This window comes from Brienomyrus brachyistius, unplaced genomic scaffold, assembly GCF_023856365.1.
Source record: "Brienomyrus brachyistius isolate T26 unplaced genomic scaffold, BBRACH_0.4 scaffold32, whole genome shotgun sequence".
In the NCBI taxonomy this organism is placed as follows: domain Eukaryota; kingdom Metazoa; phylum Chordata; class Actinopteri; order Osteoglossiformes; family Mormyridae; genus Brienomyrus; species Brienomyrus brachyistius.
In genome coordinates, this window is record NW_026042307.1 from 597,260 (window position 1) to 612,323 (window position 15,064).

The 15,064-nt window shown below is 39.2% G+C and overlaps 1 protein-coding gene across 5 annotated transcripts in view; it reads right to left on the reverse strand.

Moving 5' to 3' along the window:
* Positions 1-444: 444 nt before the first annotated feature.
* LOC125721109 (mitochondrial antiviral-signaling protein-like) overlaps positions 445-15,064 on the reverse strand; it is a 37,232-nt gene continuing 22,612 nt past the window's right edge. The window contains exons 1-5 of one of the 5 annotated variants that reach the window (XM_048997047.1): positions 7,282-10,748; positions 3,540-3,684; positions 3,108-3,294; positions 2,299-2,717; positions 445-1,855 (exon numbers count right to left, since the gene is read on the reverse strand). In XM_048997047.1, coding sequence (XP_048853004.1) covers positions 1,256-1,855; positions 2,299-2,717; positions 3,108-3,294; positions 3,540-3,662 — 1,329 coding nt within the window. In that variant the 5' untranslated portion in view covers positions 3,663-3,684; positions 7,282-10,748 and the 3' untranslated portion in view covers positions 445-1,255. Of the gene's footprint in view, positions 1,856-2,298; positions 2,718-3,107; positions 3,295-3,539; positions 3,685-3,867; positions 4,712-7,281; positions 10,749-15,064 lie in introns of those variants that run through there. The other 4 variants (XM_048997046.1, XM_048997045.1, XM_048997044.1 and 1 more) reach the window with 4 other exon arrangements.

Below are 15,064 nucleotides of genomic sequence, written 5' to 3' on the forward strand. Positions count from 1 at the left end.
ATTATTATACAAAATCATAAGAGACACATAAGCTAGTGAGGCGGGATGATGTCTCACTGAAGGACCAAAGCTTTCAAGCTAACTGTAGAATCTGCTTTAGTCACAGTTTACAGTATGAATTAACGTAAAATAATGTTTTTGATAGAGATGTCAGGTTGAAATTATATTGTAAAATGAGTAAAAAAAAAAAACTTTCATCACTACATGACAAAATTTATGTATAAATGTACCCATTTTTTCAGTTGTTAGAATGAATAATGGACTTTTACATACACGGTCCACAACTTTTGGATAAGTGTAGTATGTGCGTGGCAGCAAAATACAGCATTTTTTATTTTTTATTTTATTGAGCTATATAAACTGAAGTAACCTCAACAAGAATACTAGCAAAAAGTTATGGATTACTCCAGTTCACCAATTATAGAAATTTAAATGACAATAAAGTTAATGTTTTAGAAAATAGTTCTGGACTTTATTTCACCCCTTCTTCTACAAAGCAGCACACAGATTTCACTGCTATTAAACAAGCAGCCTAGTATTCATGATTCCAACAGTAAATAATCAAATGTGCAAAAACAGATGAACCGCTAAGATAAAAATACTTAAAGCGCAGACACAAGCCTTTTATGCCCAAAAAAAACCTAATTACTAAAACGGAATAAAACTCACATTCGTTTCAACAACTTCTCTTAATATAAGTGCACTATTTATATGTTAAGTCCTATTAAACTCACAGGCTCTTTATTTACACAAACATGATCTTCAAAACTTGACAAACAAGTACTTTCAGATACTTAACATTAATACGATCCATAAAAAAATACTAATCTTAAGGCTTACGTTTAAAATGATAATATACTAAATAAAACTGGCAAGTAAAGTACTAAAATAGATTGGACTGCAGGATATTAGATCTTCAAAGACCTGCTTCTTTTTTTGGACCCATCACACACTTGCATGAGTAAATGGAGATGCTTTGGTAAATATAAAAAGCAGTATTAAGAATGGTTTACTGAAAGGGACACATCTCATGTGCTCATGATTAAGAGCCTTCTTATGTGAAAGCTTTACATGAAAAAAGGAATGTGCAAAACAAATATTATGCAAAAATATATTTTAAAATATATTTAAACTCTTGTGTGAGGAAATTCAAAGACATTCGTCTATAAAATACCTTTTTTCAAAAGACAAGCATATAAAGATAGATTTTGATATTGTATGACATATTGTACATTCACCATCCCCTTTAACATAACTATTTCCTCAGTCTCCCTAGCAAGACCAGAATGCATGCTCCAGCCAGAACAAAGAGAGGGATAGAATAGTTCTCTAACAGGTTGTAGGGGAAGCTGGGTCCCCCTTCATGTGGACAATCATGGGTTGCGATGTCAGCTCTTCCAGAAGTGGGGTGGTTGTCATGAAGAGTGGTCAGTTTTTCCTTTGCGGGACTTGTGGGTTGACCTGCATGATTGAGTACAGGGATCTCTTCGGTCACATGTCCTTCAATTACGTGCACATCCTGGCTATCGAGCAGGCTCTCATAAGAGTTCTCTTCCGGCTCTGGGTGTTGCACAGTTTCACTCATCTCAGAGAGGTCAGAATTACCAGAGTATGGCTCCTCTTCCACTGACTCAGCAGCTCTTTGGTTGTCAAAATATTGGTGTAGTTCAGCAGAATGGGAACGAAGCGTTCCAGGCTTGCTAAAGTACATTTCTTCAGACATGGCATCATCGGTGGAGATGGAAGTTGCAGGATTATCGGCTTGGTTAAGATCAGCAGAAGATGCAGTTGCCCTGGCAGTACGTTGAGCCTGATGTGCTTGACTAGGCTCCGCATGGGGATGATTATCAGTTACCTTCCAGACATACAGCAAACCACATTACATAAAGAACATGGCAGTAATGCTCCACATGATTAGTAGATTAGGCAAGCTTAGGTATTTGAAGAAGAAATAAAGTTCAATTTGTTTTAATGAATATTAGAAATACATGCTTAAAATTAAATACATAAGGCTTCCAGCTTTTAGATCACCTTTACATACTTTACTTTTTTTAATTAATTAAAAAATATTTATTAATATTAATATTTATTAATTATCTTGATTTCATAAAATGTAAACTTCAGAAAAGTGTCTTTCTTTTCAATGTACTGTCAGAGACTTGTTTTAAATTTTATCAAAATGTATATGAAAATCACACCATGATGAAACATGAATAAAAAGAAAGAACATCAATGGGACAGGCAGGCTTTGCGGTTTGAGGGCAAAAAAGCATAAATCATAAAAAGCTGAGATATTACCTGATCATTGCCTGGATTGGAGGTCTGTATTAGTTTTGGAAATGGGTTTGGACGGGCGTCTGTTGGGTTGGTATCCTCTACTGGCCTGCCAGTTAGGCTCTCCTGAGGACTAGATGCAGATACTATGGAGGCATTCTTAACTTCTTCTGTGACTCGAGGCTGGGTGACATGGGGTGACGCAGACACCTGTGAGTCGGGCTCACCTGGACCACTAAGAGTGTCAGTGTGATTAGGGGTAATGCCCTTATCAGCAGAAGCCGCCTGAAAGGGACTGGGCAGTGAAGCTGAGTGGCCCGTCCCTGATGGAGCTGGAACAGCTGGGACAGCTTCAGTAGCTGCATGTTCCGGAAGGTTTGAGACAGTGTGACGGCTGGCATCCACTGGAGCAGTCGCAGGAACAGAAGCAGGAGTGCCACCACCTGTAAGTTAGGAAGATTTAGGAAGAGTGAGACTGATTGCCAGTTCATCCATCCTTTCATTTTCCATAACAACTTATCCTATGATCAGCATGTTTTTGGACTGTGTGTGGTGAGGGGGGGGGCAGAGGAGGATATGGGCAGAACATGCAAACTCTCCATGTACCGTGCTAACCACTGCACCACCATGCCTCCCATGACGGCAAATTATATTTGAGTATTACTTAAGTCCACAATCGCTAATCTTGCAGTGAGCATGAAGCCTGTACCAAAACGATCAGGGCAGGAGGCAGAGGAGAACCTGGGGAGATGCCAGTCCATAGCAGCGACACAAGCAGAATCACACACTAAAGGTTACTTAAGGACCAGTGAATAACTGAAACCAAAACTTACTCCTAGTGGGCCGGACCTTGAGTGATTCATATTCCTTCTCAAGCTCTGAAGCAAGTTCCCATTGCTCACAGGATCTCAGGGCCTCGATTAAATCATCAGGCCAGTTCTCTCTCCGCTTCAAACAGTCCAACAGACGCTCCATAGCGTCGTAATTGCCTCTGCTCTCTCTCTTAGCCGTTATTTCATCCTTCAAAATAAGCATGCTTAATGTTACAAACTCAGAATAAATATAGGTAAGTAAAAAGCAAGGATTGTTATAATTCAACAAGGGGCAGTACAAATCTCAGCGAAACTGTAGTCTGAGTCTACTAAACTAAGACTATTACAAAGTTCTTTCCAAAGCTAATATCCATTTAAAAAATTTAGGTAATGGAATACAAATCAGCACAATAAATTTATTAAAGCAAGGTCAAAGCATGAACTGGGACTCACCCGATCAGACTGAGTAAGGCAGGGAAGATGAACCATGATTTCCGTTGATTTCACTATTGTCACAAACCTTGCCAAGTTGCGGCGTATGTAACCTTTGTACAATTCATCGCATGGAAAAGGCATTTTTAAGCCAAATGAGTAAAAGCTGTAGGTGACAAATATCATGAAAGATATTCAAAATTATTACAGTGGAGACTCAATAGTTGATTTTAAGAGAATTAAGGATGACTTGTATTGCATTATTAAGTTATGTATAGTGCAATAGAGCATTCTAGAGTTTCTTAGAGCATACATAATGCATAATAAACATAGTTATACCGTGTTATACCTTTTTTATAAGTATTTATAGCCATTTATAATGCTTAATGAATGCATTATAATGTGTGATGTGTCAGGGTAACCAGAACAGAGAGAGCCTTATCCAGGAATGCAAGCCGAGCGACGCTTTATTAGTGAAAACCAAACTGAGGCACCAGAAGGGATAGGCGAGAGACAAGGTCGAAAAACAGGCAGGGAGGTCGTAAGCCGGGGGGGTCAGTCCTACAAGGAGGCACGAGACTGGAACACACAGCGGCACGGGAACGGGACGAGCTGGAGCAGGCAGGGTAGAGGGGTCAGGTGCGGGAACGGGTCTGGAACGGGAGAGAGAGGTAAGGAGAGGACACGAGGTAAACAGGCAGGGTTAGGTAGCAGGGAGAGACAATCGACAAGAAAGTGCTTGGTAAGGCTTCTATACATCAGCGCAATACTTCGCACTGGGCTGGTGACTTCTGGCTGGCTTTATACCTAAGCTCATTACTCTTAACGAGCTACCGCCGGTGGTGTCCGCCTGTGTGGGCGTGACATGATGAATGTTTTCAGAGATTTTTATAGACATGGCATTCATAGAAAGTGTTACCAAAAAACTTTATACACACAAATATTTATCTTTTGTATAATGCAAAACATTTTTAGTAGGCCTGCATGATGTGCAATGTTAATAGACATCACATGTTATGCACATGCAGCTGTCACATTGCAAGAGCCACGGTAATCAGTTGGGTTGTAAATAGGCTTGGGCGGTACCTAATTTTTCATACAGTCATACCATACAGACATTATATCACAATATGCAGTCTTTTGGTGATATTTTCAAAATCAGTGCCATTCCATTATTTTGAGATCTTGGTTATAAAATTTGCTGAGTGGTGAGATTTGTCAAATGGGAATACGTTTTGTTAAGATTTTGCCACAGGAAATGATACTTAGTAAGCTTTTAAATGATTATTCCTTTTCAAGATGATCTAATATATGTTAATAAAGAAATCAGTATAATGTTTACCGCTGCAACCCAGTTTACTTCCCGAGCACTTGCACATAATTACATGCTGTGTGCAGTGATCAGCCAATCACCTATGGCTGGATCACAATAGGGCATATACAGTCATGTGAAAAAGTAAGCACATCCTGTGAAAAATGTTTTCCTTTTTAACATATCTGGACAAACAAATATTTAATCTTAATTTGAAGAGCTTTGATAGATAGAGGTGATGTTATCTAACAAAAACAATGAATTGTTTGAACACGTTAATATTTCACGTCTGTAGTTACATGTTACATTTTTTCCTCTCAGACAGCCATATAACTCTGCGTACAGGCGGCATTTTGCAACTTGTCCTAATGTCAGCAAAGTGATCCTTCAAAATAAAAGGACAATCTTCCATAGTAGTTTGTAAATTCTGTCATGCCTTCCCACAATGAAGATATTTGACTGAGAAATGTGTGTTCGTCTGGTCAGACTTAGTGAAGCTGGATCTTAGTGTATATAACATGCGTTGAGAATGAATTTTTCTCACTGCTTTGATATATAAATCACCACTTTTCTTTTATTTAATCGTGACCTATTCCACAATTTCTCTAAAATGACTTACAGCCACAAATATATTGTACAGTGTAACAACCATGATTTTGTTATAGGTTACTGCTTATTAGTGTTTAAGAATTCAGTGCAAAATACACTGGTTCTTTGGCGCCTTAGCAATGAATACTTTCTGAGCGATCATAAAGTTAACATGGACTTGGTTACAAACAAAATAGAATACTTTAGAAGGCCTACATGAAGATCGATGTACCTATCAATGTACACATCAAAATCCCCGGTACAGAAATCGCGCATGGGTTAACGTACTACTGTTTAAACGAGTGAAATGATCCATTACAGTTCCTATGTTTATTCCAGGTTGTAACAATTAAACTTTCATCACAAACATTTCAGCACATTTAGCGTAATTATATGTCCACCGTTTTCACCAGGCTTAGATTTAAGCCTTAAAAACCAACGTGTGTTGTTATTTTGTATTATAGAAAATAGGAAATACAAGTCGGGTATCAACAGACATCACTGTAATGTAATTTTCAGTCATACTGCGTCGTTTCAAATGAGTATACGTCCTATGAAAAAATAGCATTGTATAAATATTCATTATTACGAAAGTTTACCTATTGTGTCGAAGTTAGAATATCTAATATACTCTCGGACGTATCATCATACGTGCTCAAACGTGCCATAACTAAGAGATAATGCAGGTCTACACCGTATTTAAACTTGGCATTTTGCTTAGTATTTGATTACAGCTTCTTTGCGTGATCATGCCGAGCTACACTAGTGACACTGAATTCAGCAGTAAGAGCCGGCTCAGCCTTTCAGCTCTCAAACGGCTCTTTAGTACCACTTCTGGCTTTTACAATTCAGCCAAAATTAGCAATGTTTTGACCTACGACTGATATATGTGCGGGTATCACTTAAATTATTAAATATACTTATAGCCAAACCTACCAAACCTTATATTTTCCGATATAAAAACACAGTGCCAACTTTGGCCAGCTGGCTGGCGTGAGATTTTCATTTCCAGACAAGCCTGCACACACATGACATGTTTTATTACCTTGTAAATAGTCTATATGGTTTGCAAACTACCCCAATGCTTTTGATGTAGCTAATTTTATATTTACAATGGAATAATATATATTTACGTAACATTTCTTGCGTGTGCGTGAAGGTCAGAAAGCATGATTGTCACGCCAGATGCATGAGAGTTGGCAACCCTGCAAACACATGTGTATTGAACACTATACATATACATATGTATAGTGTTTCTTTACAAGCACTAAGCAGTGCATCTGGTCCTTGTGATGTAAATATCAAATAATATAATAAATATACTATCCAAAAACACAAAACATTCCAAACAAATCACACTCAAAATGGAAAATGGTGAGCCACCTAAGAAATACAACAAAAATTTGCAGACAACAGCATCAGTCAGTGCGTGAAGTGTCTGTGATTGAGAAGTATGGTAAAAAGATCATCCTATTAATTATTCAGCCTTGTATTAACAAAAGGAAAGAAAAAAAAAGGAAAGAAATTGGTTTTTCGAGGGCAGCCAGTTTCCATCGTTTACAAAACTGGAGCAGGCTCATAGAACCGACTGGTTTGTGATGCATATCCCTAATGGAGGTGTTCATGGCTCATGTTGACATTGTACCAGATAGAAGGCTATGCTGCTGCAGATTTGGGACGCAAAGCAAAATGACTCTTCACAATTTTCTTTTACACTGCAATCATGGGTTAATTGAATAACCTTAAGTATTGATTTATTTCCGTGACAATATTATAATGTGCAAGCTTTGTATCAGTTATTCTCATTCATATATTTATATGCAGTCATTGTGATTATGATATACATTCAATTTAGTTACTCACTCCTTTCAGGTGAGATGTCATCACTCCCAAATGGAAGACTGTAAAGTCAGTTCAGCATTCTGTCAGGGTATTGCTTTCTACACATTTAATAAATAATAACAAATATGGTTTAAGAAGTCAATAGCGGTATTTGTTCAGATAAAAGACGTTATTAGATGGCAGGCCTGCATGGACCTTACTGGCTCACTATGTGGAACTTTGTGGAAGAACAAGTAGCTCTTTCTAGATGTAATGAAGTTGCTTCACCGATTTTGGGAAGCTGTACTTATTTGGTATGGTCAGAAAAATCATTTCTAGCCATGGCAAACAGTTGTGAAAAAGAAAGTAGCTTTCAGTTCTATCGTTTTACATAAGGCATTGAAAAATCATTTATGTCATGCCCTACGTTCCTGCCCCCTTGTACTTTCCCCAGTGATACCTGTTACTAATCTGACAGACAGGTCCGGAGCCTATCCTGGAAGTAATGGGCATGAGGCAGGGAACAACCCATCTCAGGGCACACTCACACACCATTCTCTCTCACACGCACACCTCTGGGCAATTTAGCAACTCCAATCAGCCTCAGCATGTTTTTGGACTGTGGGGGGAAACCGGAGTACCTGGAGGAAACCCCACGACGACATGGGGAGAACATGCAAACTCTGCACACATGTGACGCAGGCGGAGACTCGAACCCGGGTCCCGGAGGTGTGAGGCAACAGTGCTAACCACTGCACCACCATGCCACCCCCCCCCCCCCCAACATATTCCACTGTGTAATTATTTAGTAACATGACAATCAGTCTCACACATCATTGCTGAGGAATTTTGGCCCACTCTTCCTTAGAACGTTGCTTCAATTCATTGAGGTTTGTGGACATTTGTTTATGCACATGTTTATGTTCTCTTTAGGTCCCACCACAGCATTTCAATTGGGTTGAGGTCTGGCCTTTGACTGGGCCACAGCAACACCTTGATTCTTTTCTTTTTCAGCCATTCTGTTGTAGATTTGCTGTTCTCCTTGGGATCATCGTCCTGTTGCATGACCTAATTTCAGCCAAGCTTTAGCTGTCGGACAGATTGTAATCTTTAGAGTAAGGGGTAGGTTATGTTGTCGACAGGCGTGTCAGCTGGAATAGTTGTAAAACTATTACACACTTTCCTGTTAGGAAAATATCTGAAAAGTTTAATCTTCCGGGCTCCCAATTTATTACCTAATTGTTGAAGAGAAACAAAAACACCATCAACAACTAGATCTATAACAGTGACTATGCCTCTTTGAGACCAGATTCCAAACGTATCAATACACAGTGAAGGAGGGAACAAAAGGTTTTTACAAAGTGCCATTGATAGTGGTAAAGTTTGGATTCCAAAATCCGTAATTTGACCTTCACCACAACATTTTTGCAGATCCTGGATTGAAGACGAGTAAAGACATGTAATTAAAGCCGCAAGTGAAGCTGGAGCACAAGAAAAAGATTCCATTAAACACCAGGCTGGAGAATTAGCAGGACCAACCTGAATTCACAGAGAACTGACCCCAGATTAGCTGCCCAGTAATAATATCAGAGACTAGGCAGTGCCATTCCGCCGAGAGATTCAGACTTCTGCAACACCTCTTTGCGTAATTGTGGAACTTTCTTATTCCAGATAAACTCAGAAACCAAGGTGTCACTTTTATACAGGAGAACTTAGAAAAAAAAAATATGAACACACAGAAAAGCATAAAGAGGCTTGGGAAGGATATTCATTTTAATTGAGTTAATTCAGCCTGCTTAAGATAAAGGTAAAACCAATGTTGAAGATCTTCTCTAATGCTTGTAAGGAGTGAGTCAAAATTGCATTTAAACATTTTATTAAATGTATCACTAACAGTCACTCCTAGGTATTTAAAATCACTATTAGTAACTTTAAATGGCAGTGAAGACAACTAATAGGTGTGTGCCACCTCATTTAATTGGAAGACTGGACTCTTATCCAAGTTTGGCTTAAAGCTAGAAATATTCCCAAACTTCTCTGGTACCGTAAGAATGTGTGGTATTGAAATGGCTAACAGCTCGATTGCAATTGCAAATAAGAAGGGAGAAAGGTCACCCCTGTCTATTTCCCCTAAAAACAGGGAAGAGCTCGGGGAAGTTATTATTTGTGCGCACTTACTGGAGAAGAGTAAATAAGTTGTGTCCAGACTAGAGTTGTGCAATCAATCGAATTTGAATCACGATTACAATTATGGCTTCCCATGATCATGAAAAAAACTATTTTTGTTTGTATCTCATATAGAAATTATGTACTACTTTATCTTGCGCAAGAAATCCAGATTGGCCCACAAATTTTTCAGCGATGCGCGTAGCCCCTCTGTAAACGCTGTTAGTGAATTTCCTACAGCACAGCAGTTAAAACGCGTTCACCACCGAAATGGCAAGGCAGGTACCAAAAGAGGTAAACACACATCAGTTATTTGGAATCATTTTGGTTTCAATGAATTGGATCAAGAACAACAGCAAATCATTTGCAGAATATGTTTCGAAGCTGTGTCTGCACCACAAGGCAACACAACCAGTTTATTTAACCACTTAAAGCTTAATCATCAAGCGGTTTATGATCAAACAAACGTGACCAAAAAACTCAGAAATGTGAGGCAAGCATATCAACTTGTACTGCAATGCAGATATCCGTTAAGGACACCTTCTATAATGCAACCGCACATCTGTCAAGTTCTCAAAAACACCTAGATGTTACGAATACTATGACATATTATTTAGCAAAAGAGAGGGTCTTCCATCCATTCATCTTCCAAACCACTTATCCTACTGGGTCGCGGGGGATCCGGAGTCTAACCCGGAAGCTATGGGCACAAGGCAGGAAACAACCCAGGATGGGGGGGGGGCAGTCCATTGCCGGACACACTCACATACCAGTCACTCACACGGGCAATGTAGTAACTCCAATTAACCTCAGCATGTCTTTGGACTATGTGGGGAAACTGGAGTACCCGGAGGAAACCCCACAACGACATGGGGAGAACATGCAAACTCCACACACATGCAACCCAGGCAGAGACTCGAACCTGGGTTCCAGACATGTGAGGAAACAGTGCTAACCACTGCACCACCATGCCGCCCCTGAAATGTACTATTTTCTACCAAATAATAATAGGTGCAGGTTGATGTTATTAATATCAACATCGCATGTCATGCACATACAATTCTTACATCACTAGTAAGCTAGATGAAGATCAGACTTTTTTATACTTTCATACTGAGGTGCGTCACGATCTGTACAAATTTTACCAGGTCTGTTTTGTTTCGTTGTGTTCCAAGTTTTCAGTCGAGTTGCAGTTAGATTTTTCTTGAATGACCCGTTCAAGGTCCGAATTGGTAGAGTTGAACGCGTCTTTACCCATACAAATTTTAGCAGGAACGGTCAAATTCCAAGATTTTGGTCAAGGTACAAGTAAAAAAAAATCCATACACCTAATCGAGTTGGTCGAGTTAAGAGATGTTTGAGTTCCATGGTTCTACTGTATATGTTTAATAATCAGTGTAAAGTTTACCTCCGATGATATAAGCTCTAAAGGTCTTCCAGATGAAGCCGACACACCTGAAATGACATTAGTATTTACAAAAAGATCAATCTAATCTGAAATAAAATTAATAAAAGCCTCATCAGAGAGCAGCAATAAATCGAAACGCGAGGGGCCACGGGACATTAGGGGGCCACGGGACAGAAAATAATAATGTTCTTTTTGGAGAGAAGAAGCTTTTTCCATACAAGCCATACTTGTTCAGTCTTTTTCTAATTGTACTGTTGTGATCTTTAACATTTAACATGCTAACTGAAGCCTGTGAAGTCTTTTGTAATTTCTACAGATTTCACATTTTTCATCAAAAAACCAGGAAAAAAGTAAGAAAGTGGAGTAAAAAGTAAATGTGTTAGCTAGCTATCCATGAACGGTGATTACATGATCATGTGCTGGTCCGACCGACGTTAATGATACGTTTCATTCATAATGCATGCACCATATTTCAATCAATTTGAGCGAAGTAAAACAAGTAAAAAACAAATAACACTAAAAGCAAATTAGAAGCAAAAGACTTACTCAAGTCAGTTCAAACTCCTGCATAAACAGAAAAGTCTTTAGTTGTTTTTTAAACAAGTCACCTGACTCAGCTGAACACAACACTAGCGGGAGATCATTCCAAAGCCTCGGCGCAACACACTGAAACGAATTCTATACTCAACCGCATGCCAATGCAGTGTGTACCAAATGGGCGTAACGTGTTCCCCAGCCAGATCGCGTTATAAGCCTAGCAACTGCATTTTGAAAAAACAGTAAAGATGACGCGAAGAGATGAAGGCATGATCAGGCATCTCCAGTTCTGATTAGGAAACTACGGTCCTCAGTTTGGAAATGTTTCTTAAAGAAAAGAAACAAGACCAGCTAAAAAAACAGACCTTATATATAAATCTGATAATCCCCAGATTACATATACTCAATTTGAGAGCTGCAGAGACAGAAGCCATCTTAAAACTAATCTTAGAGTGAAGGTTAGGGCAAGCAACAATTATGACCTCAGTCTGAATTCAACTGCAGGTAATGACTGCAGAGCCAATTGTTGTTAATTGTTGTGTGCCTGGCCGGTGCACATGCTAACATTAGCTGTTTAACTATTGCCAAATTGCCCGATAGCCACATTGACCGTTGGTTGTTATCATTAAGGAAATGGCTATGGCTAATAATTCGTTAAAGTGGGAGCTAGACAACAAACGTTATCAGTCTTGCCCGTCTGTAACATTAATAGACAGTGTACATTTAACAGGATAATACAATTAACAGGACAATACTTGAGGAAAGTCAACCAGTAGACAGAAACAGTGGCAGTCTACCAGAAGCAAAGAAAATAAACAGGGCTGTACCTAGAAACATTTGCATGGACCAGATCCCTGTTTACTCTGTAGACAACATTTGTTTTTGCACTACATAAGAGAATCTTGCAGCTATGTTACGGTGTGTGTGTATATATAAATATATAGTACTATGCCAGGCAACAGACAGTCTTATTTAAATAATGTATTCCTCGTAATCTTTTTTCATTTTCCCCTAGTAGTATCAAAAATGATATCAAGTATTTTCCAGGGTATCAGTACTGAGTTTGAAATTGTAGTATTGTGAAAACCGTTAAATTATCCATCCATACATTTTCCAAACCGCTTATCCTACTGGGTCGCGGGGGATCCAGAGACTATTCCGGAAGCAATAGGCACAAGGCGGGGAACAACCCAGGATGGGGGGCCAGCCCATCGCAGGGCACACTCACACACCATTCACTCACACACGCACTCCTATGGGCAATTTAGCAACTACCTTATATTATATTTAATATAATATAATATAATATAATATAATAAAGGAGTGTAACAGTTCATGTATTCATATAGAAAATTTTCGGTATGGGTCTTTTGGTTCCATACATGTATGTACCGAACGAATGCAGCACTTCATTCATAAATGCAGGGATTTGTTTAGCAAGGAATATAACATTCTTAATTTTGCAGTGAAATCCATGTGTATGATGACCCTTTGCTGAACCATTACGGTATTTTTAAATGTGACACACCACCTCAAATGAAAACAAACAGTGAATATTTAACTTGCCATAAGATGTTTCAACACGTGCACTACAGACACCAAATCGGGCAATAACTGCAAATCAGGTAGCTACAGTGCACATGTGCAGCAACTGAGGAGCTGCTGGTCGGGTAGTGACAGCCACAACCGTTAACTAAAAAGGGATTTTGTAATGCAAACGGACAGGAAAAGGCAGTGTCTAAATTTATTCATAAAGATTGTTTTCCTTTATGCTCAAGTATATGCAGGCATTACTTGAAAGCCTCAGAGCAAATTTTATAGCAAAGAATTCCAAATGTAAAATAAGATGACTTGTTGAACACCTACAGTAGTGGGGCCTCTGTGTTTATTAAAGTAAATCATCACCAGGAATAATTGTTGAGGAAAAAAACCTTTGACTTGAGTATCTCTACCTAAAGAACCAAGCCAAAGATAAAAGTACAACTCAGATAACCTATGTACATACACCAAAGAACACTTGACATGTAGAATTAATTTCAAAGTGTGCTGGCAGGATAAAAAATGTAGAACCTGTAATATGATTGATGGAAACAATAGCTATACAAGTTTGTGTTCAACTCTGAAAATGTGTTCCCATGTGTTTTGCCGTGACTTGGCACAAGCAGGAAATGAGAGGTGCAGTATAGCTCCGTGCAACAAGGCGTTAATTAACAAAACAGAAAACAGGGGTAAACCACTAAATAAAGAGACCGCAGGGGTCAATAACAAAACAGGAAAAGGTAATACTTGAAATAAAAGGAATGCAACTGGGAACAGGGCAAACAACAACCTTGCTCTCCAGTTATTTCCCAAATCTTATGATTGGGACAATGTGACTTGGCGCTTCCCCATCTCTGGCACTTAACCATCTCTCTATTTGACTATCCCTGCCGACCCCTGGAGGGTGGACTCCCCCTTTGAGTCTGGTCCCTCCCAAGGTTTCTTCCTTCTAGGGAGTTTTTCCTTGCCACTGTCGCCTATGGCTTACTCACTGGGGGCTTTGGGTGCGGATGCTGTAAAGCGCTTTGACACAATGTAATGTTGTGATAATGCGCTATATAAAATTAAATTTGTTTGTTTGTTTGTTTGTTAGAACTAGGGAACAACCACGACTGTAGATAACAAGTACAGATAACAGATTCAGGGTAGCGACGCAGTAATATCATCGCAAGCTCAGACCGCTACGAACCTAACAAACACAATGACTCAGTAAGGAACAGAATGAGGACGAGCACTTAAATACATAGATAACAAGGACTAACAAATGGCAGGTGTGGACCATCACAGAAATTAACCAATCAACCAAGGACAACAAGCAAGAGGTGAAATAAATTACCAATGCACAAACAAAACAGATGAGACCGGCTGCTGACCAGCTGCAAACGCATGACTGGAGGGTATCAGCCTCTGAATTGCACACTCAATCCGTTGAGCTACACAGCAACCCAGGAAACAGAGATATGTAAGGGCTGAAGGTTACAAGAGGAAAGGAGAAACAGGATGATCAGTGACACCTGTTGGTCAAAATGTAATATGTCAGACAATGTCAGATTGTGGCTGACCCTGACAGGATGCGATTCACACCAGTGAATTGGACACATGCCAATGGTTTCAGCTGATCATTTCATTTAGTGAGGAGTAGGAGCTGATGGTCAGTAATAGTTCGCAATCATGATAAATGACAGAAACTTGGATAGATGGCAGCAGGAAATGAATTCATGCATGCCTACATTCTGGAGGTCAGCAGTGCAGAAACAAGGTCATTCCTGTAACAGCAGAAGAGGGCTGGCTCATTTCTTCACACAAGCATTTGTCAAGCATTAAAAGATCAGGAATACAAGTAACAACTCTATTTCAATGTACTATAGACACAATTTAAATCTGTCCTTGGTTTCTCGAGTCTAGGATACCTTGAATTGCTTAGAAACAACCGAACGAATGCAGCAAATGCACTAACATAAAACAGGACAGCTGAGAAACGTGAACAAAATCTTAAAAGCCATTTTGTCTCATTTTTAATTTACTATCAGTAGAAGCATCAGTACACATTTAAGTAAATTATGACACCTTTTTTCACTTTTCTGGTAAACAAGTCGGTGAAAGTGCCAATGAAGATCAGGCCCCGAATATTATAAATATGCAAGGTACAGCCATGTCCGTTGAATGCCCTCTAAA